Source organism: Oenanthe melanoleuca, chromosome 14 (genome assembly GCF_029582105.1).
Source record: "Oenanthe melanoleuca isolate GR-GAL-2019-014 chromosome 14, OMel1.0, whole genome shotgun sequence".
NCBI classification, from domain to species: Eukaryota; Metazoa; Chordata; class Aves; order Passeriformes; family Muscicapidae; genus Oenanthe; species Oenanthe melanoleuca.
The window spans coordinates 6041684-6067166 of NC_079348.1; the positions used below are offsets into that span (position 1 = coordinate 6041684).

General features: G+C 47.5%; 1 protein-coding gene across 7 annotated transcripts in view; it reads right to left on the minus strand.

Annotated features, from left to right (window-relative positions):
* Nucleotides 1-97: 97 nt before the first annotated feature.
* Nucleotides 98-25483, minus strand: part of RNF216 (ring finger protein 216) — a 155004-nt gene continuing 129618 nt past the window's right edge. For all 7 annotated transcript variants that reach the window (XM_056503418.1, XM_056503422.1, XM_056503419.1 and 4 more), the window contains 4 exons: nucleotides 14251-14348; nucleotides 11730-11952; nucleotides 3937-4006; nucleotides 98-3510 (listed from right to left, as the gene is read on the minus strand). In XM_056503418.1, coding sequence (XP_056359393.1) covers nucleotides 3194-3510; nucleotides 3937-4006; nucleotides 11730-11952; nucleotides 14251-14348 — 708 coding nt within the window. In that variant the 3' untranslated portion in view covers nucleotides 98-3193. The remainder of the gene's footprint in view (nucleotides 3511-3936; nucleotides 4007-11729; nucleotides 11953-14250; nucleotides 14349-25483) is intronic.

A 25483-nucleotide genomic window follows, 5' to 3' on the forward strand; every position in this document is an offset into this window, starting at 1 on the left:
GCTGGGATCTGGCCCCACTCCCTGGCACTGTCCCAGCACCAGGCTGGCACAGGCAGGATGGGAAGACAAGGTCATGGTTGTAAAAAAAGCACACAGGTGAAAGCCAGAGTGCACAAATTTATTTACAAAAATTCAAATTACAATATAATACAGGAACTTTTTACACACAGAATATTAGAACTGTTTACTACCAGAAGGTAAAGAAAAATATTTTTTGGTTTTTTCTCTTTTTTTTTTTTTTAATAAACCACCTATTTATTTTCAGCTATTGTTATACAAAGTTGCAGAACATGCACATCTTTACAGGTCTTTCTTTTTTCTTTTAATACAATGTTTTGCTAAGTGCAAATACTAAGTTTCTCTCTCCACCTTTAAGGCAAGTAAATGGGACACTGCAATTAGCTGTAAGAAGTACCTGTTATGGGATCAGCCTGGGCACAGCAACCTTTTCATTGCCTTCAAAACCTTTAAACAAGACTGGGGCAGGAGGAAAAGTGGGATGCAGGAGTTAGAGACCAGGTCGAGGCTGGATTGGGTGGATTTTTTTTTTTTAATAAATCAACACACATTTAGAAATAACTTGAGATCTCCTGGGTTAGAGGGGGAAGCAGCCATGAGCTTGGGCTGCACTTTTTGGTGCCATGGGTGTTTCCTTGGGGAACAGTGCTGGGCATGGTGTACCTACACATCACAGACCAGACACTGATTTATCCTCTCTTGGACACAAATAAGCCCTTGGCTTTTGGCAGGGGACACAGGGAACCTTCTCTCCCAGCTGTATCCTCCAGGCTCCTCCAGGACCATGACAGCTGTGTCAGGGCAGCAGTGACCCCGATGGACCACAGCCACCAACCTCCCCTGCCACCTCTGCTGCCACTTCTCCAGCCCCTCTGCTCCACAACCACACTTCCCTCTGCCAAGACTCTGCTCTCCCTGCCCACATATCCCTGGACATGCACCAAAAGATGGGACTGGACCACCATTTTTTGCTGGATGACCATCCTACCTCCTTCCTAGTTTGGGCCACTGGCTCAGCAGCTGAGCTGTGCCTCCCCTCCACTGCCTGATCCTTCCTGCACCCACCAGGAAGGGCAAGTGCCTTAGAGAGCCTGGAGGGCTCATCCAAACCAGCCCTTGAGCCCAGAAAATTTAAGCTATTGAACAAACAGGATTCCCTTTCCATAAAGGAAGCCACCACTGCTTCTTCTGACCTGGGTCTGTTTTCCCAGTAACTGCTGTGACAAAGCCCTCCCTGCCCAAATCCAACAGGACTCCTGCTCCCGGCTGCTGCAGGAACCAGCCGGTGCAAGGCAGGATTTAAACCTGGTCAAAGCCCAGCTGAGCAGCAAGTGATAAAGCTCCTGCAGCCCCCTGACTGCTGCCAGGAATAAATTCATTCAAAATAGAAAATTCCAGCAGCAAGGGAACAGCAGTTGGTTATTAATGCCAGAGAGGCCACAGCACAGAGGAGCGCTCCACAGGGAATGTCTGACCCACAGGCAAGGGGAAAAACACTCAGCTCCAAAAGGCATGGAAGCCCCTCTGTGTGGGAGACCCTCCTGGGGAGGACAGTCCCCAGCTGCTGTCCCAGGCCCCTGTGCAGGAGCATCCCACTGGCACCCCGTGCCCAGTGCTCCCTGCGCACCCAAGGGGATCCGGGGTCCTGGGATGCTGCACACGGGGCTTTGGCAGAAGCTGTGAGGTGGAGACAGGGAATTTTACCTGAAAAAACAAATAAACTCACAAAACACCTGGATGCTGAAATACAGGGGGGAATGACAAGAGGGGAGATGCACCCAGAGAGTTCCCAGCAGGACAGAACAGGATGAAGGCCAGAACAAAACATTTGGAGAACAACAGCACAACTGGGCTGCTAAAAGCCAGCCCAACATTCCTAGGAAGAGGGTTTTTTCCCACTCCAACATTTTCTTTTCTAGATGGGGCCTGTACCAGACAGCACAGCCAAGGGCTGTGGAGAAAGGGCTTTGTGCCACCCTCCTCCCACAGCCCGGCACTGCATCCCCCACTTCTCACAAGGAAGTTTTGCTTTTCCCTCACTTTCTAAGCCTAGCAATACTCAGTTTTAACTTTTGACATGCTTTTCCAAAGCCAATTAAGCTGACACACACATATTTGTGAGTTATTTGGTGCTGTGGAAGCAGCCAGCTTCCTGCAGCATGGGGCTCCAGCTGCCCATTGGGTTTTGAGGGTTTGGGTATGGGGGCTCCCAACTTGCTGCAGCTACAGGGAACCTTCCCAATTTTCCTACCAAAGGACACATCACTGCCTACACATCTATCTGGGTGTTTCCCAGGCAGTTTTTACAATAAAGGGCACAGCTTTGGCTCCAGGTGGTTCCAGCAGCTGCCTGAGAACTGCTGCCAGAAGCTGGGGGAGGTTTGGGACACCAGAAGAGAACAGCAAAGCAAAGGCCACATTTCAGAAGTTGAGGGGCACACACCTTTGGGGGAAAAAACTGAGCCCTTCAAAGGGGGCAAGTTCAGTCCAGCCAAAGACTTGGGTGCCCAAATCTCCTGCCACTTCCTAACACCAAATAGAACATGGCTCTTGGCTTCCCACCAAGACCTCAGCAAAGGGACAGCTGCTGCAGCCCCTCGCTCTGCTTGGAGAATGAGGAACACTAAAAATGCTACAGTGACTTGCTTTTGAGCAATTTATTTCTGCTGGGAGGTGTGAGCAGGATACAGGGATGCTGGAGAACCAGAAACCCCAGCCCTGAGCCTCAGCACAGACAGGATGGGGCAGCTGCCTCCTGTTACCTCACTCCTGAAGGTCTTACACTTACCCAGATGCCAAGTGTCTCCTCCCTTCCCCCAAGACTCACTTTGCTGCTCTGGCCAGCAGGAAGACAGGATTTTTGGAAATTCCCCAAGGAATTGCTGTCTCCCTGTGTTCCACAAAGTCTCAGTTTTCCTCCCAACAGCTGCCTGAACAGGCTTTGTCAAAACAAAACATCTGGATGACCAGCTCAGGGGCAATCTCCACCCCTGGGAAACGTAGCACCAAACTCTGTTGCAGCACAGGTTGAAATGTTGGATTGCAAAGGTTTGGAGAAGCCCTAGAGAGGGTGCAGTGCAGGGTCACTGAGTCCCCTGGCTGCTGGCTGAACCCCAGAGGGGCTGGAGTGGGGAGGGGGTGACATCACGGGGTGGCTTTGCCCTGGGGCGACAGGTCAGAAGCGGTGCCGGGGCTGAGGGCCAAAGTGCATAGGCAGGTTGTGCTCCAGCACGTTGATCTGGGGAAAGTCAAAGTTCACCCTCATGTTGGGCAGGGGGGGCACGTAGGGGGCGGGGATGGGGCCGATGTTGAGGGGGATGTTGTTGTAGAGGGGCCGCACGGGGGGCAGGGGGAACGGGGGGTGCACGAAGGGGTACGGGGGCATCCGCGGCGCGTGGAAGTTCTGAGGCACCGGCCGGGGGATGACCTCGATGCGCTGCATCTTCTCCACGGGCTTCTCCACCGGAGGCCCGATGCGCTTGAAGCTGTTCTCTGCACGGGGAGCACAGAGTCACCCACAAACCCACTGCCCTGAGCTCAGGCTGTGGGCTGACCTCGGCCATCCCCACTGCAAGCACATTCCACAGCATCACTGCTGGCCCCCTGCTCCACGAGCTCTCCAGCCCGGCTCCTTTCACCACCACCACCCACAAAGGGGGAGCATCTCCTGCTGTGGGATGTGGGGCAGCCCCTGTGCACCCCATGACAAGCTCAGAGGTGTTGCTGCTACTCAGTTACTTTGCCAAGCACAGACATCCACAACACCAGTGCCACAGGAGAGCTGGGCACAAATCTTGTGCTTGCTCACAATTCCAGCAACAGCCCTTTGAAACAGACCAGTTCCCAGGAGGAACAGAATCCAGTGAAGGTCCAGAGCCCCATTATCCACCCTCCAGTCTGATCCCAACAGTGACTTACCCCCATTCTTCTTCCTTTGCTCCTCTTCAGCCTCCTTCTGAATCTCATGAATTATCTTCTCATCATCTTCCTGGAAATCAAGGAATACCAGGAATCAGTGGGATAATTCCTGCTGCAGCAGGAATTTGTTCAGAGCCAGAGCTTCTGTTCTCTCAATGCTGCTTTTCTTTTCAGCATATTTTCATAGGGATAAACCAAAAGAGACTAATTTGGCTGAATTGTCCTCCTTTGGGGCTGGCCTAGATTTACCCAAAAGCAAAGCTGTGATGGGAGAACTGCAGCAGCACAAATAACCTGCACTCTGTGGAATATGACCAAGATGCTTGGATCAGCTTTCCAGGGAGATCTGCACTAAAATTCATTGACTTGATGGAAACCAGAGAACTGTGACCCAGCTCCACCCCTCTGAAGAGCTGTTAATCTTTTTAATGGCAATAGTCTATTAAATATTTACATTATCCTAGCACTTGTAGAGTTTTTGGCCCAACAGCTGGAATTAACACAACTTAAATCCTGGCTCTAGTAGCTAAATGGTGCCATTTAGATCTTATCTGTAACTCTGAGAAGGGCATAAATCGAAATATGTTTCTTTAATGTCTGTCTAGAGGTTATAGTAAGAATATTCAGGGCTGCTGCTCACAGAGAACACAAGGACAAGCCAGAAATTGAAACTGTTCTGCCTCTGATCACCTTCAGTTCTCTTAACTCAAAGGAGTATCAGTGAGATCCAACGATGCAATGAAGCCTCAGGTGAGTTTCTGCATGTCTGTGGGGATGAAACCAAACCTTGAGATTTCAGGGAGAGCAGCCAAACCTCCAGGACAGTATTTGGAACCCTGAGCCCCAAGTACTCCACAAAGCACAAGACTCTGCTTGTTTTAGTCTTCCTAATTTCAGTCCTGCCAAAACACATACATTTTTTTCCTGAACACTCTTAATGTGAAAAATATCCTTTATTTTGAAGAGTGGAACTAAATCCAAAATATGCTTCGTGCTTGCAGCTACACTGGAATGATTTTAAGCTTCCCAGTCCCCAGCTGACAGTCCTGCACATGTACAGCCTGGGAAGCTTATGGAGAAGTCCCCTCCTCCACCACCAGATAAGGTTTCCCTGGGAGACTGAAGTTATCTTAATGTGCAGAAAGCCAAAAACTCAATACTTCCCTCCCTTTTATTATTCTGTGAGTCAATGGTTAAAATTAAGACTTTCCAGGACATGCTTTTTTTTTTTTTTCCCTCTTCCAAGCAGGCTGCTTGCATGGGCTGTTAATTTCAGCCTATCTATCTCCATAAAAGCTGCTGAAGAATAGCTCTTCTGAGCCTCTGTGGAATACCTAACTACACCCCAAGTATCAGTTTTCCTGGCTGGAAAACCACCTGGGCATGCTCCACAGGCAACCAAACAACCCCTGCTCTTTTGCTGCCCCAGCAGTGCTCTCAAAGCTTGGTTTCAAACTTTAAGACTTCTTTTTTTTTATTCTTTTTCCTTCTCAGACTGTATTTTGCAATGTTGTTGAAAATAGACACAGCCACCACTCCCATTTTGTTGCCACTTACTGAGAAGATGCACCTGAAGGTTTATGTGACAAGAAATATATTTTAAGCTCAGCTGAGCAAGATCACTCAGTATTTCCTTTCCTCACACAAAGGTTAAACCTCACCTTAAAGCTTAGAAATGTGCACTTTAACATAACAAAATGCTTTTACTTTAGTCTAAGTCTGTGATCACAGAGTAAACTCTTCCCTAGCAGGGTGGGGAGGCCCTGGCAAAGATTCCCAGAGAAGCTGTGGCTGCCCCTGTATCCCTGGAAGTGCCCAAGGCCAGGCTGGACACGGCTTTGGAGCAGCCTGGGATAGTGGAAGGTGTCCCTGTCCATGGCAAGAGGTGGAACAAGATGAGCTTTAAAGTCCTTTCCAACAAAAATTTGTGATTAATCCTGTGAAGTGGTGCTTCCCCTTCCTGTCACCACCTCAATGCAGCTCTGGTCAGTCCTGCACAGAATGGGACACATCAAAGACAACTTTACCAGACCCTTCTGCAGCCAGGGCTGCTCCCTCCTCCCAGTTTAAACTGCAGCTGACCTCCCTCTAATGGGGCTGGACACATCCATCTGCCCCGGGGCTGGAGCCAGCTGCACTCACCCAAGGTGATGCTGGATCTGATTACTGCAGCTCCCAGAGCACCAGGGGAAACAGGGAGCAGCAAACCCCATCTGCCAGACCTCCAAACTGACCCCTGCAGCTCCCCAGGACAACATAAAACACATCCCCCAAAGGGCAGCAGCCACAGGCCCCCACTCAGTTCCATCCCCTCGGGGGGTCCAAGAGGGGCAGAGCTCACAGCACACCCTGGGTGTGAAAACCTGCCAGGAACAGACCTGGATCAGAACAGTTCCTGACTAGCTCTGAAACCACAAATCACAGCAGAGCCACAACAAACCACATCTCCAAGAACAGAACTTATCAGCACTGTTGCTTCTCTGCTGATAAAAGTGTATTTTCCCATTAGAAGGTTAAGAAGTGCTTACACTTAATCCCACATACCAAGACTTGGAATTTTTTTTTTCACCAGTATTTCTAAAAGACTGGTGTCTCTTATTATAAAAAGAACAAAAAAAAAAAAAAAATACATTGCACAACAAGCACCTTCCTACTTAAGAGGCTGACATTAAATTTGGCAAATGATGAATACACAGCACTGTTCAATACCTTCAGTATTTAGGAAAGATCCACATTCCAGATGGAACAAAAGAATTGATGATATGTAAACAGCAAGATAATTTTAGGATGTTCTGAAAGAAAGCTGATGCCACAAGTTCTGCCTAATACATATTGTGTATTAGGTCAGAATTAAAAAAAAACCCAACAAACAAGTCCTGGTGCTATTTTAGTGAATCTTGCAAAACACTTCTAATTCTTTGGAAGCAAAGGCTGTTTTTTAATACCACAGTAATTAGAAAGATGACAGATTCATCGAGGGGTAAAGCACCCACACCAAAAATTAAGATTTCATTAGCACACTTATAGCTGGTTTTGTGGTGAGAAACCTTTTAACATCACATGGGGTGAAGGCTGCAGAAGGATTTCAAAAGCTTCTTGTGTCCGTTTCCCTGAGCGGGTTCAAGTCCCTTAATAAAGGATTAGATTGTAATTTTAATGGCCTGTTCACAGGCTGTGTGGATTGAAGGCATTTATCTTGTCAAGTTAACAGTCATCTTCCTGTCAGCTGCCTTGCCTACAGCAAGACAGAAAAAAAAAAAGAAGAAAAAAGCAACCTCCCAACCCTGGGGGAGGGTCTCAGCACTGGGCAGTTTTTTTGAGCAAAGATGTAATTTGGTTTTTCTGCTGGAGAGGAAATGCAGAGCAATGCTACAACGTGGCCCTTCCCCACACTCTGCTGCATCATGGGAGAAGGGAGGTGGCCAAAGGATCTCTGAGATGCATTCACCCTCTTTATCTGCAGAAAGCAGACGTGGTCATTAGCAGCAGCTGTGTTTTCAAGGGACAAAACAGCACCAAGCTTTGCCCCAGACCCGGAGTGTCTGCTCTGTGCAGCCCATGCTGCAGCCAAGGCAAACAAATGCTCATCCCTGGCCAGTGTGGGAGCCTGCCCTTGCCATCCCCCACCTGGGAAAGGCTTCATGGAGGAAGCTTCTCCTTTCAGCCCTCTCCCATTGAATCCGGGAATGCGGCTGCACGGAACCAATCACAGCAGCACGGTCTGTGGCTGGATTAGCCAGGAGCAGGGCTGGGTTGCTAAGAGAGGCACCTTTTCATGGCAGGGAGGCCTGGTACAACAATGCTGCTGCAGAGGAGCCTCATCCAGCACCCACACAGGGCCCTGCCACAAGCAGAAAGAGCTGCTGGAGAAACAAACTGCCCTTGGGAATGAGAAAATACAGCAGCAAAGCAGATAAAAGCTCAGCAAGTCACACAGAGACAACCTCCCCCCAAATAAAACCTCCTCTGCCCAGAACAAAAGTACCATCCAGGGAGCTTTTGAAAGCTCTGTTTTTATCTCCTGCGCTTCTCGTTATCTTTAATTATTAAGTGTCACCGGGAAGCGGCTGCCGCCTCCTGAAAAGAGGGAAAACAAGAGTCCTGCTGCCTATTTCTGGGCTCTGCAACCCCTCCCCTACTTCAGAAAGTGCTTCAGCACCGCTGCCTCCCCCTTTCTGCCTCTTTACTGCTTTCTTTTTTCCACGTACGTGTGGCCGCAGCCGTTCCTAATAAACTTGAAATGATTTTTCACGACGGAGGCTTCCAGAGGACTAAGGGGTTTTGTTTCAAATCATTCCCAGATCAGCATTGGAGAGGCTGAGCAAGAACAGGCACGGGCTGTCTCCAGCGTGCTCCTCCATGCAGCAGGAAGCAGGGATAAAAGCAGGCTGTGCTGGAACTGGAGCAGGGCATCCGCAGTGCTGCAGGAGAAGGGGGGCCGGCATGGGGACGAAGCGCTCGCTGGTGCTCAAGAAATGCAGAGTTATTTTAGCAACAGGCATTCCATATCGATGGCTTTCTGTGAATTCCCTGCATTCACCATATGCTTATGATTGAGGCATTTTATGGCAGTCAAAAAAAAACAAACCCAAACCCACCACAAACCCCACATCCTAAATTTAGGGGAGCTTCCCCCCCCTCTGCTTTCAAATCCTAAAGGCAGTATTGTGCACTTCATGTATTTCCTTGATGCATTTGAAGTTTTACAGAGTCTTCTCTCAACATCATCTTTTTATAACACCAGAAGGAGGGATAATTGCAAACACCTCATAATGATTAGTCTTCTGCTTTGAACTTTAACGATGGGCCTTTGAGAGGGTTTTAAGAGTTTACTGAAAACATCTTAAAACTTTAAAGCCAAAAAAGCCTCTGTGCAATATTACTGATAGCCCAAAGATGAGTATTAAATTCAAAACAATACATTTGAGAGCAGAACCTGGTTTACCAAAACAGCCAGAAAGTATTAATCACATAGTATCCCAGGATTTGCAAAATGAAATGCACATAAGCAGCATTAGGTTTGCTAAAGATATTCAGAAATTCAGAAATCAGGGCAAACACAGTCCCTGCAACCAGAGCAAATTTGTAGAACCATAAAGTATCTTGAGTTAGGAGGGATCTACAAGGATCATCAAGTCCAACCCCTGGCTCTGCACAGGACACCCAACAACCCATCCTGTGCCTGGTGTTGTCCAAATGCTCCTGGAGCTCTGGATGGTCACAGTGGGGCTGTGACCATTCCCTGGGGAGCCTCTTCAGTGTCCCAGCACCTCTGGGGGAAGAACTTTTTCCTGGTATCCAACTAAACCTGACACAGCTCCAGCTGCTCCCTTGGGTCTTATCCCTGCCCACATGCTGCCCCTCAGGAGGAGCTGCAGCCCATGACGAGTCTCCCCTCAGTCTCCTCCAGCTGAACAAACCAAAGAACCTCAACCATTCCTCAGACAACTTCCCCTCAAGGCCCTCCACCATCTCTCCTCTGGATGCTTTCTAACAGCTTTATTCCCACTGCTCGCTCCCTTTGTCTCCGGCAATGTTGCATCAGCCCCTGCTGCAGAGCAGAGCCCGCATGGACTGGGGGACACAAGGACTTTTTCTGGCCAAGCAGCTGCCTGGGAAGGGCTCCTGCCACCTCCTACAAGGGTGCATGGCACCAATTAGCTCCAGAAGAAATGCAGTGATTAAACAATTCCTGCCTGGCCCCCCTGGAAGAAGCTTACCACAGCATGGCTGCAGCTTGTCTCGGAGCCAGCAAATATTGCACCGATACTTTTAAATCAGACTCCAGCCTGATTACAGCTTAGGGACAAGATTTTAACTAACCTTTAATTATGGGAAATGTTGAAGCCTCTGCTTTACTCTCTCAAGATCATTTGAGACAAAGACTAACAGATGCTGCCATTCCTAGAGGACTGTCTTTAATTTGTTTTTAACCCAAGCTAATGAATAGGTTTGCTTATACTTTCACAAGAATTGTTTCAGACTGGGAAAACATTAAACATTTGGAAAAGAACAAAGGTTCTCTATTTTAAAGAAACCTGAATTTTGCGGTAAATAATATGGATTTAGACTCAAACCAGATCCTTCAAAGGTCATGCCTTGGATGGACGCTATCCCTGGTAAAGGACAGAACTCTACTGATGCAATGGTCTTTTGCTCTTTCAAATCTCCAAGTCAAACTCTGTTTTCCTCTTCACATCTACCAGGTTAACTCCTGTTTCCATGTCCCAAATGACAGCACAGAACCCCTGAAGGGATTGGTTTGGTGTCCCTACACGCACACAGGTACCCACCATCATTGCAGCTTCAAGCCAACAGCTGAGTTTTGTGTTACTCTCTGCACTGCAGCAAGGACAGTCACCCAGCTTCACCTCCCCAGCCCAGCAGCACTTCACTATCCAAAAAATAATTAAATAATAAAAGAGCAGGCAGTGCCAGCTCTGTGCTGACAGTGGGAAATTTTTCTTTGCCACAACATTGGTTAATTAGAGAGGTGGAAAGGGCCTGGTGACAGTGGCCTCTTTGTGCTGCTTATTTATTTATTTATTTGAAAGTACAGTACGAGCTTTTTTGAGAGGCCTCATGTTTTCTCTGGCTCTGAACAAATGCCATCCCCCAGCACACTCAGCAGCCTGACAAGAACAACTGCCGAGCCCTGCATCGCATCCTGCTGGAAAAGGAGGAGGAGTGGGACAGCAATCCAAGAAACTCAGAACCAGGTGTCAGAAACACTACAGGGGCGCCTGCAAGGGGGTGTCTGTGTGTAGTTTAACAGCTCATATTGACAGGATAATTCAGGGAATAAAAGCAGGCAAGCAGAAGACTTGGAAGCTTATGCTGGTTGTGACATTGCTGGGAGATCCCTGAGAGTCTGGAGGTAAAAGGGAGAGATTTAGAGTGGCTTTTCCCTGGCTTTGTGCTGAGGCAGGATTGTGCACGTTCCCTGCAGACAGGGGGCTGGGAACAGTCTGGAAAACTGCAGAGACCTAAGACAAAGAACCACTAGGAAAAAGGAAGTTCAGGCAAACCCTGGGAAGGCAGATCCACATTCATGTTGCTCTACGGCTTTGTTAAAATCAGGAAATTCAACTCCTGCTCCTTCCAACATTCCTGGATTTACAGTATTGAAGACCTCTATTTACAGAGACTTAGTTGCTGCAAGTTTTCCCAAGCCTGTCACAGATAGGAGCTGTATTAAATTACTACAGCTTTTCTCACAGCTCACTCCACACTTCTGCTCTCCCTCTGCAGCTGTTGACAAACACCCTGAGAATGGACCCAACTACAGCTCCAGGCTTGCATTTAGTTTCCTGATGGATCCATGTCTGTGACAGGATTTACAGCCAGCAGTCAGATCATCTGGGCACCAAAACCACAATTCCCCTTGCCTCCAGATGTAAAGCCATGCCAACACCATCTCAGCTGCAAAAGTAGGAATGGGTCCCAATAATCCCAGTGCTGGCTCCTGTGCCTGGTGCCAGCACTTGGTCCCCACCAGCTCCTTGCACAAGCCTCACTCTCCAGAAGAGCACTCAGGGCACTGCCAGCCAAAGCCCTCATCTGACAGGAGCTGATTTTCCTTAAAGCAACACCAGCTCCTTCCAAGCTGTGGTGAGATGTGACTCTGTGCTGTTGCAGGATCCCAATGTGGTTTTTTAGCTGCCTTGGGAAAGGTAAAAGTTGTGCTGACTAAAACCATTTCCCCCAGTGGAATATGCGCATTTCAACACGCCGGTGTGGACGGTGATTGAAACTGGGGTGAGAATCATCCACAAAATCCTTTTGTTACTTACTGTGGGGTCTGTCCAGAGGGAGCACTTGGCACAGTCCTGGCAGGGGGCCCCAGGAGAGCGGGGGTGCTGGCAGAAGTGGTCGTAGCCGTTGATGGGCACCCGGCAGAGGTAGCACATCTGGGCGCCGCAGCGGCACGACATGCGGTTACAGCCCTCCGACTTGATCAGGCCCGTCCCACACTTGTGGCATTTCCTAATCCGGGCAGCTGTCATCTTCTCCTCTCTGCAAGGCAAGAGAGAATTAGCAAGGGGGTGTTTGCACTCACCAGCCTGTGATAAAATTACTGTCACGCTACCCCAGCGAGGCTTTAACCCCCTCCTCTTTCCTGATCCCATCCACAAGTCCACTGCTGTTCCAAGGAGGTCTGGGCTCAGCTCCACTTGGAGCCAGCCCACAACAACTCCAGAACAAAATAAGTGAAAAAAAGTCAATCACTGGCTGCATGTTGCAGCCCTGATCCTGGTTTCCATGAGAGCCAAAGCACCAGGCTGTGGCTTGGGAAGAATTTGAGATGCAAGTTCAAGGGCCAAAGGGCAATGGATGCTTGAGCTGGCTGAAGGAAAACACAGCCAAGGAGATAAAGTTCAGGAAAAGCAAACATTTGGCTGTCACCTCTAGCTCTTATGTTTGCCTGTTGCTCTGGCTACATAGTTGCCATGACCATATAGATCTTTTCCAAGCCTGGCTGCTATGCTCCAGAATTACTTAGTGTTTGTTAAATTTAAATCAGTAACTGAAAAACAACAACATTTCCCCACAGAGGCATTCTCTTTTCTCTAAGATTCCCTACACACATTTTGCAGAGATTTTTGCTTTAGGTCTAAGGGCTGGGTTTTCATCTAACAGAGCACAAGTGGGAATCCAGGACAAAGCTCAATCCTTGTTCCCAAAGGACATCCTGGCAGGGACACACGCTCCAGCACAGGCTCAGCTCACAGCAAGACTGTTTTGGCACAGCAATGAAGCAAGGCTTGGTCATTTAATTAAAAGACTTAAGAATATAAATTATCATCCTGAGGGCCAATTTTCTGACCGCTGGAGATCACGTTACACTTTAATTCACAACCTAGAAGTGAAATTGGATGACAGCAGAGCAAAGCCAGTGTGTTTTCATGGAGGGAAGCACAATTCTTCTGACACTGGAAGGATCATCCTTAGCCAGGCATCTCCCTCCACCCAGCTGCCTCAGTGCATCTGCAAAGTTAACAAATGTCTGGGAGATGGCAGGGAGGTATTTCTGAGGACCACAGCAGCAAACCAGGCTACAGCACAGCCCCACAAAACTGCTCCATCAGCACAATCAGAGGAGCAGGGAATGGCGAGGTGTGAACATCCCAGCCTTGCAGACACCCAAGCTTCCCACACAGGATGACCTGCACCCAGGCATGTGGAGATGTGCTAAAAATAGACACAAAAAGCCAAGTTGAGAGTGACTTTCCTTGGAGCTGCAGCTGCTCTTCCCTCTGCCACTCAACAGGATGCTGTCGATGCAGATTATTTTTTGGTAAACTTTGAGCAAGGCAGGAAGTTTAGCCTGAACTCCAGCTGGGCTTCCCTTTCCTTACTCAGGGCTTCAAAAGGAAGTTTTTATTGTATTGAGGCACTTAGACTCATCTATCCACAGACACAATCTGCTGAAGTTTTTGAAATTGTTTGGTTTTTTTTTTTTTTTCTTATTATTAGGGACATGACAACTCATTCCTCCTCCCTCTCATCCCTCTTTCCTACAGAGAAAGGATCAGCAGAGAAAAAAAATCATATCAAATCTGTAAAGATTTTGTTCTGAATTAGGAACTGTAGGATGAGCAAGCAACAGTCATTCAAATCCCAGTGGTGGAGCTTTCCAACCTCTACTTATGCCAGACAGACTCTAAATCTGAGAGGAAGGGATTGGGCAACGTGGGCAAGTCCCACTTGGCTGCACCAGACATTTAACTCCATGGATGAAAATTCCCCTGTTTCCTAAAGGCAGAGGATTTTGTCATTTACTGTAGAAAAGAGAGAAATCAAACTCCAAAAGATTTTAGAGTAACAGAATTTACATCTGCGTATTTCAAAATGTGACTGCACTTTGTAACAATTCCTACAAACTGGCTAAAAACAGGCAAAAGCTTTTGGAGGAAAACACATCCTCTCCCACAAAGCAGCAGCTGAGCAAACAGTGCAGGTCTCCACTTCAGATTTTCAAAGGGTACTAAGGACTGACTGTGACTCAATCCACTCCTCTGCCTCCCTCCCTTCCCCCCCAGCAATGCTAATGGGGGTTTCTCACCTCGGAGAAGGACCAGGTGCCAGCCTGCAGACACTGGGCCAGCCAGAGGAGCAGGCTGGGCTGGTGACAACTTTCCCACGTTCTCAAATTGCCAACTGGATCTGCAGCCAAGTATCTTTCACAGACAGAAATCCCATCCTGGGAGCCTCTGACCCCTCAGCTCTGCCAGCAGAAACTGAGGGACAAGGTGCTGTGATTCCCAGCTCATCCTCCTCTCTGTTTTGCCCTGGTTGTGCAGTTTCACTTACATGGATGTTCTATATTTGATGTCATCCTTCTCAGCCAGCTGCTCGCAGGTGAGATTCATGTGCTCCTTCCACAGCCCCTGGCACTTCCGACATGTTTCCTGAGGAGGATAACAAACATTAAAGGAAGGAGAAGAAAAAAAAAAAAAAAAAAAAGACCCCGCACATCACTAACAGCTTTAAGAATTGGAAAAATTCCCCCAGCAAGGTGCAGGTTCTCAGGTGAGGGTGGGGTGGCAGGATGGCACAGTGGTCTGCAGGTTTGTCCTCCACTGGAGACCAAAGGCCACAAATAATGGGAGCCAAAGACCCTTCCAAGGCACAAGAAAATAGATATAAAATGAATCCACAAATCCTAATCACCTAAAAATCATGGGACAGCTACCAGATCCATCAGTCACAAGTCAGAGGAGACTGCAGAGGTGTGGTGCCAAAAGATACCCAGTTCATCTGTTTTCTGACTAAAATCCTCACCTTCATATAAAGGGCTTCTAATTCCACCACTTGGATGGAAACCCTGCATTTACATCAAAACCTCAGCTTCTCCAGGCATATAAGCAAATATATACATGTACTGTTTTGCAAAATCTCACAAAATAAATGATTAAACAGCTGAAAAACACAAAATGTGGAGAAACATCAATAAAATCGAGGCAGAATATAAACAAATATTTACAAACTTAACCAGAACAGTTGGACTAAATTTAGAGCAAGTGGCTGAACTCTCTCGTTCTTGCAAATTCTTTAGCAACAAGGCTCCAATCCAGGAATGGTAAAGTGGCATGGAGCAGGATTGCTGTGGAGGCACAATTGAGAAGGAAGCTTGGACCAACACTGGGGACAGAGCTGATTTTTTCAGTTGGTTGGCCAAAGAAAACAATTTTGTTTTGGGTCAAACAAGAGATTTTCCTTTAATTTGAGGAAGATTAAAAAACTTCTAGACCAAACTTGAAAAAAGTACATGTTTTACGATCCAACTGTTTCATCTTCAGGATGGCTGGACTCTTAGATCCAGCCTTCCCCCTGGCAGGAAAAGCCATCTGGCTATGCAGCATCCTTTTCCCCTGCACACCAGAAAAGGTCCCGAAAGAGCTTTGCCCAGCCCAGTTCTCACTATCAGCAAAATATGACCACTGCAGAGACAGATCTTACTCTACTGCATTACCTTCTTTTTACTTTAATGAAGAAACTGAACGTTTATGTGATATATGAAAGAAGAAAATGCTTCAAGACACACGTAGGCAGCAACACTCTTTTGATCACGAATCAGACAAACAGGATGAAGGCCAAAGCTTGCAAGGAAGCCACCCTAGGAGGGGGGAGATGCAAAATGGGGCCTTGTTTGTATCTGTGCTTGCTGGGAGATGCCCAACTGCTTGTGCTTTCATCTGGAGAAAGAAAGGCTGCTGGGCCTGGCTGGTGAGCCGGACGTGTTCACAGACAGCGGGGTAAGGGCTGGAGCAAGCGTGGAGCCAGCCTGTGACTGCATCCCAAAAACTCAGCAGAGGATTTTGTGATCACTCACCTTGCAAATGCACCCTTTGGCAGGCAGGCAGGCACTGGTTTTAAGGGGCAGTAAATGCCTCGGGTTCTACTGATTCTCATGAGTCATTCATCACACCCTCTGTTTTCCTGCTAAAGCTGTTAAAACCAGCACCATTTTGTGTGCATTTTTGGCAGGCCACATCTGGCTGTTGGCAGCACAGGAGAATCAGACTTGGAGCTGTTCACATACCTCCATGAGGACCCACCTTCCCCTTTACTCCTGACACCTGGCCACATGCCATTCTGAGATCAAAACTGCTTTAGGTAATTTTTTTTTTTTTTTAATGTACACTAAGGGTTAAAAAGAGCCTTTGGAGCCCTGTTGCACAGAACTGCTTCCACACGCCAGCAACAGAGATTTAACAGCTTTTTGCCAGGAGGGCTGGCACATTTTCCAGCCAGGAGCCTGCTATTCCCAATTACTTAACTCCAGGAGCCTCCTCTGCTGCCCAAACCATGCCCTGCTGAAGCAGATGGTGCCACTTAGACCCTCATCCCAAGTAATTCCCTTTTGCTCCTGCCTCCAGCCTGGTGGCTATTGGAAACAATGCTCTCCCTGGAGCCCAGACTGCTGTTATTTGCCAAGCAGTTGTCTCCTGCACTCAGGAAAAGGGATTTCTGTGCAGGCAAGGAGAAAGGGAAGAGGCATGGCCATGTGTGTTCCTGGGATGGCACGACGGGAGGTATCCGGCTCCCCTGCGGCACAGCGGGGGCCACCACAGCTGTGCACATTTCTGGGATCCCTCCCAAGTTGTGTTGTCCTCAAGGAGCTGCAAACCCACAGGCAGCTGTGCCTGTGCCAATGCACCCCATGAAGGGGACGGTTCTGTGGTTTCCTGACTCCCGAGTGTCACCTGGTGCTGCCTCTGGCTGAGCCATGTCCTCTCCACGGCAGGCCTGGGAATATGCACCACACACGTGTCATTAGCAGAATCTGTTGGGATTTTTTCCCCTATTCTACCCAAAACAATGGCACATTGTTGGATCTGTTCACACAGAACTGGGGAGGAAGCCCATGGCTCAGACAACAGCTACTGCTCTGGTACCACAACTGAGATCACAGCCTTTGCCCAGGAAAATGTCTACCGAGTCAAACCCAACCCACTTGGCTGATGCACATCTCACATAATGACAATTCTGAACTCTACAATTCCACAAAATTTCCAATTTTTCTTTTATTTCAGAATCAGCCCTTTGTTCGATAATGGAAGATACTCTTCCATTATCATATTAATTAACCTAATTTTTTGCAACCAACCCAGACTATTTCCATAGGAAGAGCAGCATTTGCACCTAGACTGGCTGCAGCAATATAAAGCACCACCTAAACCCACAAAGAGGGAAGAAGCTTTTCCCAGTCCAGAAATCACCTACTCCAAGTGTAGTGGCCAAAAAGTAACTCCATTAAAATAAAGATCCTTCCCAACTTTTGCAGCAGTTTGTCCCTTAGCAAACTCTGTCGTACTCAGGTAGGGCCACTTGTGTTTCAGCTTTAACAGCAGTTCAGCTGAATACATCATTTCTGGATGCTGAGAATTCCCTGACTTCTCCTGCCTTCTCCCAGCCCACTCCTCCTCCCAGGCAGGTAGAGCTAAGGCTTTAGGTGCTGAGGAAGTTTTGGCATTAGGAAACAGCTCCAAACCAGGCATGGAGACAGGAGATTAAGAATGTGCTGCCTGTTACATCTGCCCCAGCTTGGCAGGCAGCCTGGGACAGTCCATTTCTGCTGCACAGGGCCAGGGAGGATGTGATGGAGAGGGTGTTTAATCGCACCCTGTAATCTCCTCACTGTACATCTGTTGGAGGCAGTGGCTCTGCTTCCTCTCGCTGCCTGCCAGGAAGCAGCCGGGATTAACACAAACATGTTTGGGTTCAGGAGGATCCTTTGTTCCCAGGGTCAGTGGTGGATGTGCAGCTTTCTGTGCTCAGGGCCAGCCTGGCCAAAGGTGGACACTCTGCTTTTAGTGTGGGCAGCACAATCCTTCAACACCCTTGTTAATTGTCTCAGCACTAACTGAAGGTGGCAGGAAGTGTTTTATATGAATTTACCACCTTCCTCAGCACTTCTGCTGGTACTTCCAATGGATGCTACAGTTTTAAACACAACCAAGACTTTTTCTCCACTCTACCATCAACTAAAAATAACTCTCCAAAATCCATCCCACTCAGCAGGGGGGTAAAAATCCCAAGCAGTCAACTTTTCCTTGCCAGTCTCCACATTCTCTTGGCCACAGTAACAGAAATCACTTTTCCCAATTGCAACCTAAACAAATGCCACACGGACAAAAACATCAGATGATCTGCACACATCCCAGCCCCGCTGCCCACGGCATTCCTGCTTGTGCTGTAGGAGTTTACACTGAGCCGTTCAGTGACTGAGCAAAACGCAGGGAGGGTGGGGGAAACTCGACTTAAACAACAACAGGCGATGGCCCCGGCTGTCATCACCGCCCTCTGCTCCCAGGGGTGCCTCTGAGCTCCCCTCACTCTCCATATGCTGGGTAATTAAATCCTTGTGCTGCCACGTCTCCCTGTATCCCCCAGGAAGGGCGAGGTGCAGGCTCCAGCGCTCTCTGCCCATGGCACACGTGGGGATGTTGGCTGAGAGGGAGGTGAGGCAGCCTGGGACAGAGCCCTAGTGATTGATTTGCTGCTTCCTCTCCTGCTCTTGGCCATGCAATTGCACAGGCTGACCCCAAATAGACTGAGCTTTACCCAAAAACAGATGTGAATGCAAGTGCCTCAGAACAGCACCTCAGGGCTAGTCTGTACTGTGCTGCTTTAATTAAAGAGCTGCAATTCCCAACCAGATGAGTTAATGGGAAAATAAAGAACCACAGAGTCTTGCTCCCCACAAAGTCTCACTGTCCATAAAGCTGCATCGATCTTAACTAAAAATTGATGCTGAAGTAGCTAAATGAATACAACCTTTAAGCATGGATAAGCTCTCATGAACACACTCCTTCAGGGCTGTTTCTGGGATTTCCTATATGTTAAGCTGGGATAAAGAGGCTATAATCCAGCCCAAGACAATCCATTTGGGTAAGAGACCCCTCTTTAGAGATGCACAAACACCCAGCACAGGGAGGAGTGATCCCAACTCCACAGATCCCTGACTGCCCAGTGCAGGGAAAGCCCCTTCCAGCACGGATCGTGTGGCAATATTCTGATGGGCAGCAGGTACCAGCCCCAAACACAAAATCCAGGCAGGGTGGAGAAGGCAGTGCCATGCCATGGAGCAATGGGCTGGGAGGCCATGTGTGGGTTTGGAGCTCCCCCGGGAGCTCGGCTGTTCCCCAGGCAGCGCTGCCGCTCAGCGGCGGCCGCTCACACGGCAGGGACAGAGAGAGCACGAAGGCAACTGGGAAATACTGGGGCTTCCTCTGCTGAGCACGGCCCTGAGCCTTCTGAGAGGGGAGACGTCACAGGGAGAAATAAAGCAAAGGGACAAGCTTGGATTAGGCTGTAAGAACATGCTGGGGGATAAAAACAGAGACCTAAGAGTGACCAGAAGTTAAAAGCTGGATGAGGAAAGCATGCATTTATATCCAAAACACACCAAGAACCACAGAACAGAATCACAGAATTATTAAGACTGGAAAAGATCTCCATCGAGTCCAATCTTTGAGAGTGGCTAAACAGCCACATATTAAACCCCATTACAAAATCCTAAACCAATGTCTTCTGTTTTGCCTGTTCTTGTTAAATTAATCATATTTTAGTCCTACCCCATCTCTAAGATACTGGAGATACTCAACACTCTTTTCCTTCCAGTCTGCTTCCCATGAAGGTTTGCGTTGTCTGTGTCAGAATCCCAGAACCAGAAATGTGTGGTAATTCCCACCTCTTGCCTAAGTCACTAGGATTATCTTATATCTGTAATTCAGAAGTTTCTGAAACACACAGACCAAACCAAAATAAGCTTTTCCCTCTCCAGACTTTGACTGTAAAAAGCCAGAACAGCTGCTGGTGTGGGTGAAGTGGTTAGAGACCTATGAAGCAAAAATATCTGCAGCTTCACACAAGAAGTGCTGCTCAGCATCACAGACCCTGTGGCAGGCCAGAGGTGGAAACAGCACTAGCACAAGAAATTGCTCCTTGATCTCACACTCAGGGTAACCTGAGTATGAGAAACAGCTTTCACAGAGAAAGGTCATATTTAATTTGAACTTGAACAAAACTATGGTTTTTTTTCATTTTTTTCATTCTGGAATGTTTATAAAGAAGTATGTTTGTTTCAAAGCTACTTTCTCTCCAGCTCCAGGGCTGTGAGAAATACATCAAAAGGTGCAGGCAGCAGGTTGGCTGCAGAAAAGAACATTGGAGTATTTGCATCATGTATCCATCACACCAGAATGCCTTCCCCTGAGCTGAGGAACAAGTGTTTCTCACAAGGATAAGCTCTCCTCACCAAAATTATGTGGTTTTTTGTCAAAAGCTAGTCCCCAGCCCTGAGCAGGTTGGTGTCACACAGAGCATCTCTCCAGATCAGCACACGGGGAAGTCTGGGTACAGGGGGGACTGTGACATACCCAGAGGTGGTCACCCACCAACATGAGTCCACCTGCAGTGCAGGCAGAGAAACACACTGCTTGGCCACTTTAGAAAGTGAGGTTAAGTATATCCTGGGACCTCACACCGACTATATGTTGGCTAAATCACTATACCTGAGGTCATATTCCTCCTTCCCAGGGAAAAAGTTAAGAGAAACCCAGCACATGCTACTGGAAGCACATCTGTAGCTGTCAAGCACAGCTTTGAGGTCTGTTGCACTGATTGCAGATAACAGCTACTGCCTTCCCAGCCAAGGTAAATAATTAAATACTAGCAGAGGAGTTCAAAGCCTCAGCAGCTGCCCCTCCTGCCCTCCCCCAGTGCACATTCTCGTACTCAATTCAGCAGAGCAGATTCAGGAGGTTATCCATGTAATCCTCTGCACAATCTCATAGAAAAAGGGATGTTGCTCCCAATAGCTGCAACACTAAATGATGAAATCTGATTGTGGAATTGGTGGAAACAATAGAGACCTTGGGAGAGGCACAGATTCAGAGTTCAAGACAAGCAACTTGATTTTTAAAGGGTAACTCCGGAAGGTCACCCAGGGGTTGCACCCAAGGATGCCAAGAAGGTAAAGGCTAACAAAAGCAAGGTATCTCATTTGCAGAGGTACCTGCTAACGATGCATTGTGAGACTGAGAGGAGGAACAATTACTGAAGTTAATTTTGAAACTTCCCTCTTACACCACCACACGATAAACAAATTCTTCCACCACCCCACCCCAGACACAAACCCCTACCCCCCTTTGGGTGGCAGAACCTGGAGAGAGCCTCCTCCAGACAAGTCCTATTTTTTCCGTGGTTTTCTCTCCCTCTACAGTTTCCCAGATTTTATTATAACACAAAAAGATCAGCAAGAGAAACTCTGTTAGAGATGTCCTCTCCTCCATCAAAATTTCACGGAGACCCAGGTTTATGTAACACACCTACAATCCTTTTTAAGGAATCTCTGCAATACAGCAATTTTGATGGTAATTTAGCAGCATTAACACTCCTTGTTTTCAATTTAGAGCCTTTTAAAACTGCAATCTCTACCTACAACAGAAGTTGACGCTCCAGATCATCACAACCCCAGCAAGGGATGATGGAAGGTGAACTGAGGCTGGTAAACAGCTTTGGTCTGGGTGCAAATCCACCCTCAGACACTGGGCAAGCACAGCTTGTGTTGCCTGGGAAATGAAACCCAAATGAGAGAAAACTCCCAAAGTAAAGTTCCTAGCTTTAAACAGGCCAGACTAAACAAAACAAAAACAAACCCGCCCCCCACCCCCAAAAAAAAAAAAAAGAAGTTAGGGAATGAGCAAGGATCAAGAAAATAGAATGCAAAGGAATAACTGGCCTTCTTCAAAATTCAAATTCAGATGATTTACTGCTTTAATACCCATGTGCTTCAGTCACTTCCTACCTGCTGCTCCCCACATGAGCACTGTGCAGACAGGACACATTTGCACCCCTGAATTGAACCACAGGGCAGCCAGCCCTGTAATTGTAATATTTATAGTAGCAATATTTACCACAGAGGTATGAAAATGGCTTTGTGAACGGCTAACCTTTATCTAGCACCCTCACCAAGGTGACACTCAGTCACCTCTGGCTCGTTTGCTGTGTTTAAAAAAGGCAGTGGAGAAACCAGAACCCACAGCCCTGCAGCAGCCTGCTGGAACCTCTGAGAAAGCCAAAATGACAGAGCAGAGCCACATGGTGAAAGAGTTCACACCTGAGCTCAGTGCAGAAATACACTGATTTCCTCCTGCAGCATAAAACCTATTATTTTGTATCTGAATAACAATAATTATAATAAAATATATCAAGCAGACAAGTATACAACAAAACAAAGCAGAAGACTAATCAGGGAAATAGATGTGCTGACAATTTGCTAATTCCTCATCCAGAGCCCCTGAGTGATGTTCCCATTCCCTCCCATACTTAAAGCACCCACCAGCTGAGCCTGGGGTTGTTTGGTGCAGAAGTGGTGAAAAATGCCTCAAAACCACAAATTGAGGGTGTTTTTTAAAGTTCTGCTAAGGTCGTTTGGCCCTGCACGATGCAATGTGCCTTCCTAAGGCTGCAGGGAGCAGAGGGACACTGGGAAGGACCCACCAGCCCCACAAGGAGCCAGGCAGAAAGGACAGAGCCACCTAAGGCCACCAAGCCAAGTGGCTACTGACCCCAGAGCAGCCTAACCTTGACCAAAGCCAATCAAAGGCGCCTTAACTCCCGTGGGGGAATGGGCAGGTTACTGGAGCAGTGCTGCAGTGTCCTGCCAAACAAGGGTAATTCAGGACATGATTTGTCTTCTAAGTAGAAAAATTATTTAACCTGTAATTTAATTTTCAGTTAAGTCATATAATCCCTTTCAATTCACTTTTTTATTAGTCGTGGAAAAAATGTGGGGCTTGGAAACATTTTGGAGTAAGACAAAAAACCACCTCAGATCTGCAGACATTGAAGCCAAGCTGAGTTAGCAACTCCAAAGGGAGCCTCTGCACCTGCAGCAAATCTGAACAACAGCTGGTAATGCAGCAAGACAAGCTGAGCCCTGCACAGCCATGTAAGACCAGGCAGGAGGCTGGGAAAAAAAAGAGGCCAGGAACAACTCCTGGAACTCCTGCAAGGTCTGTGGGCTCCCAGAGCTGTGTGGGACACAGCCCTACACAACAGGGGTGAGCTGGAACAGCATCCTGCAACCTTGGCATTGTGAAATCCCCAGTGAAGAGTTCCCTTTCTGCTACACTCACAAACACCCGTCGGAAAGACCGGTTCCCCTCTTCCCCTGCAGGAGCACACGAGGTTAATTAACGCTGCTCAACGATTTGCATGGCATGACTTGTCTACAAACCAGAGATGTTGCAAGCCTGTTATCTGTAAAAGCAGAAAAACCCTCAAAACCCCCTGAAAAGCACAAGCCACTTCATCTCCAGGGATCTGCTTGAGACCCAGCTCGTTCCCAAGCAGCAACAGTAATTCCTGCCATGACCCAACTATAACAGCAAAGCAAACTGGAACATTTCATGTTGTACTGCTGATGACAATTCAATTTTGAGGGGAGAATCCTTGATTCAGGAGAAAGCCATCTTAACATCCAGGTCACAGATGAATGATGCTCCTGGTGCAGGATGGGTCCACTGCTCACCTTTACCACACAAATCATCTCCTTCCTCCTACACCCATAGAGAAGGAAAAAAACACAAGAACTGCAAGTACAGAGAGCTTTGGCATGGCTGGATGTAAAGTAAGGATCGAAACTGGTGTTGTGGGGTTATGTTATCCAAAGGCTAGATTATTAAACTGTGCTGTACATGCAGTTCCTCTGAAAGGATTAAGTCCAACACCCTCACAGGGGTACGAGCCACAGACAAGGACACAGAGGGTGGGATAACCAAAGATTAAATTGACTCTTTTGGCAGCACAAGTGAGGTATTGAGACACAGACTGGTTTCAGCCATTTCCCCAGCCCCAGAGCAACTTCCAGATCCTGTTCTCATTTTCCCAGGATGTCTATTGTAAAGACAAGGATAGGAAGGAAAAAAGAAAAAAGCATGATCACAAACATTATTAAAACAGAGTTGAAGAATATGCGGATGCTACTGAAAACCACTTCCAAAGTGGTTCCCCAGCACATGGGGAAGCATTTAGCTCCTGCTGACCAGTTAGTGACCCTGGGGAAGAGGCTTTCCACAGCAGCAAACCCCACTGTTAACCAGCAAGGAATGGAAACACCTTTCTCAAAGAGAGAAGCCCCAACCGTACCCCTGCAACTGGACACTGTGATTTAGTGAGGGGTTGCTGGAATGAAACAATCCCAGGAGATCACAAGAGACTCTCCTAACTAGTTACTGTCTTTTGTCTCTCAAGTGCCACATAAGAACCAAAAATAGAGTGTCAGCCAATAAGTTTTGCATGGAAGAAACACGAGCTGTACCACTTAAAAAAGGAGCAGTTTAACTGAGTGCCAAATGAGCCATTTGCAATAACCTCGTGAAACAGGATATGAAGCACTTTTAGCAAGAAACAGGAGATTGACTTTATTAGAAAAATACTTTTAAGGCTCAAATTCATCAAACCATTTGTAGCCAGAGATGATATGTAAAAGATATTATTGGCTGACAAAGCTGGCTTTTGGCAGTCCAAGCCATCAGCAATTACCACCCAGAGGGACATTACCTGTTCTCAGCTAATGAGTGACACCAGTGCCAAACATCAGGCACAGACATTAACTGGGGTACAAAATGGCTCTTTAGGGTTCAGGAAGAAAACTATTCTGAGACATCCATAAGAAGCCAAGACATTTCACTTGGTGTAAAGGAGATTGCAGAGAAGTGTGTATTGTTCTCCTATGCTTATCTAGACTCAATCAAAGCTATCTAAATTCAATCAGACACTGAAAACCATTTTGGGTTTGGACCAGATAAACCTCTCCCCATGAAATTAAGGAGAGTCACAATTCCTAATTGCTGTCTTAAGCAACAAGACTGAAAAATCTATGGCACCCTTCAAACAAACAAACCCATCACCTCAGGGTCGATGTTGTAACTTGGTTTATTTTAGCCTAGAATTTGCTATGTTGCAAATGCCATCCCCACCCACTGGGCTCTGGTAAGACCAGCCCCTTCCTCCTGCCCAACTTCTCGCTTCCACTTCTGACCCAGGATTTTATTGCAAAGGGAAACCAGGCTTATTGGCCATAAAAGGAAAAGACCCATCTGTCACATTTCTGTGGAGGGGAGTCAACTAAGAGGAACTTCAGTGACTTCCTTAAAACTCCGGAAACACCAGAGGCCACTGCCGTCCCCCTTATAAGGATTAAAGGGCTTTTCTCCCGCTTCCGTCAGCCGTGCACGTGGCACCAGCACAGTGGAAGAGCACAGATGGCTCATTCTGAAGGAAGACAAAAGGGAAGGGAAAGAAAAAAAGCAGCAGCAAACAGGCATTTAGGGAGTTCTGCTCCCCTGCTCTGCAAGGGCACTGCTGATGGACTCTTTTCCATGGTGACCCAATATGTGCCTTTACATGCAATCCTACTGATGCATCTGCTGGAATTAACAAGCTGAAAATTTCATTTACATCAAGAATGTATTTGACCTTTTAGTTGTGGCATGTTTGCGTTTGCTTAACAAACCTCTAGGTTTCTTCC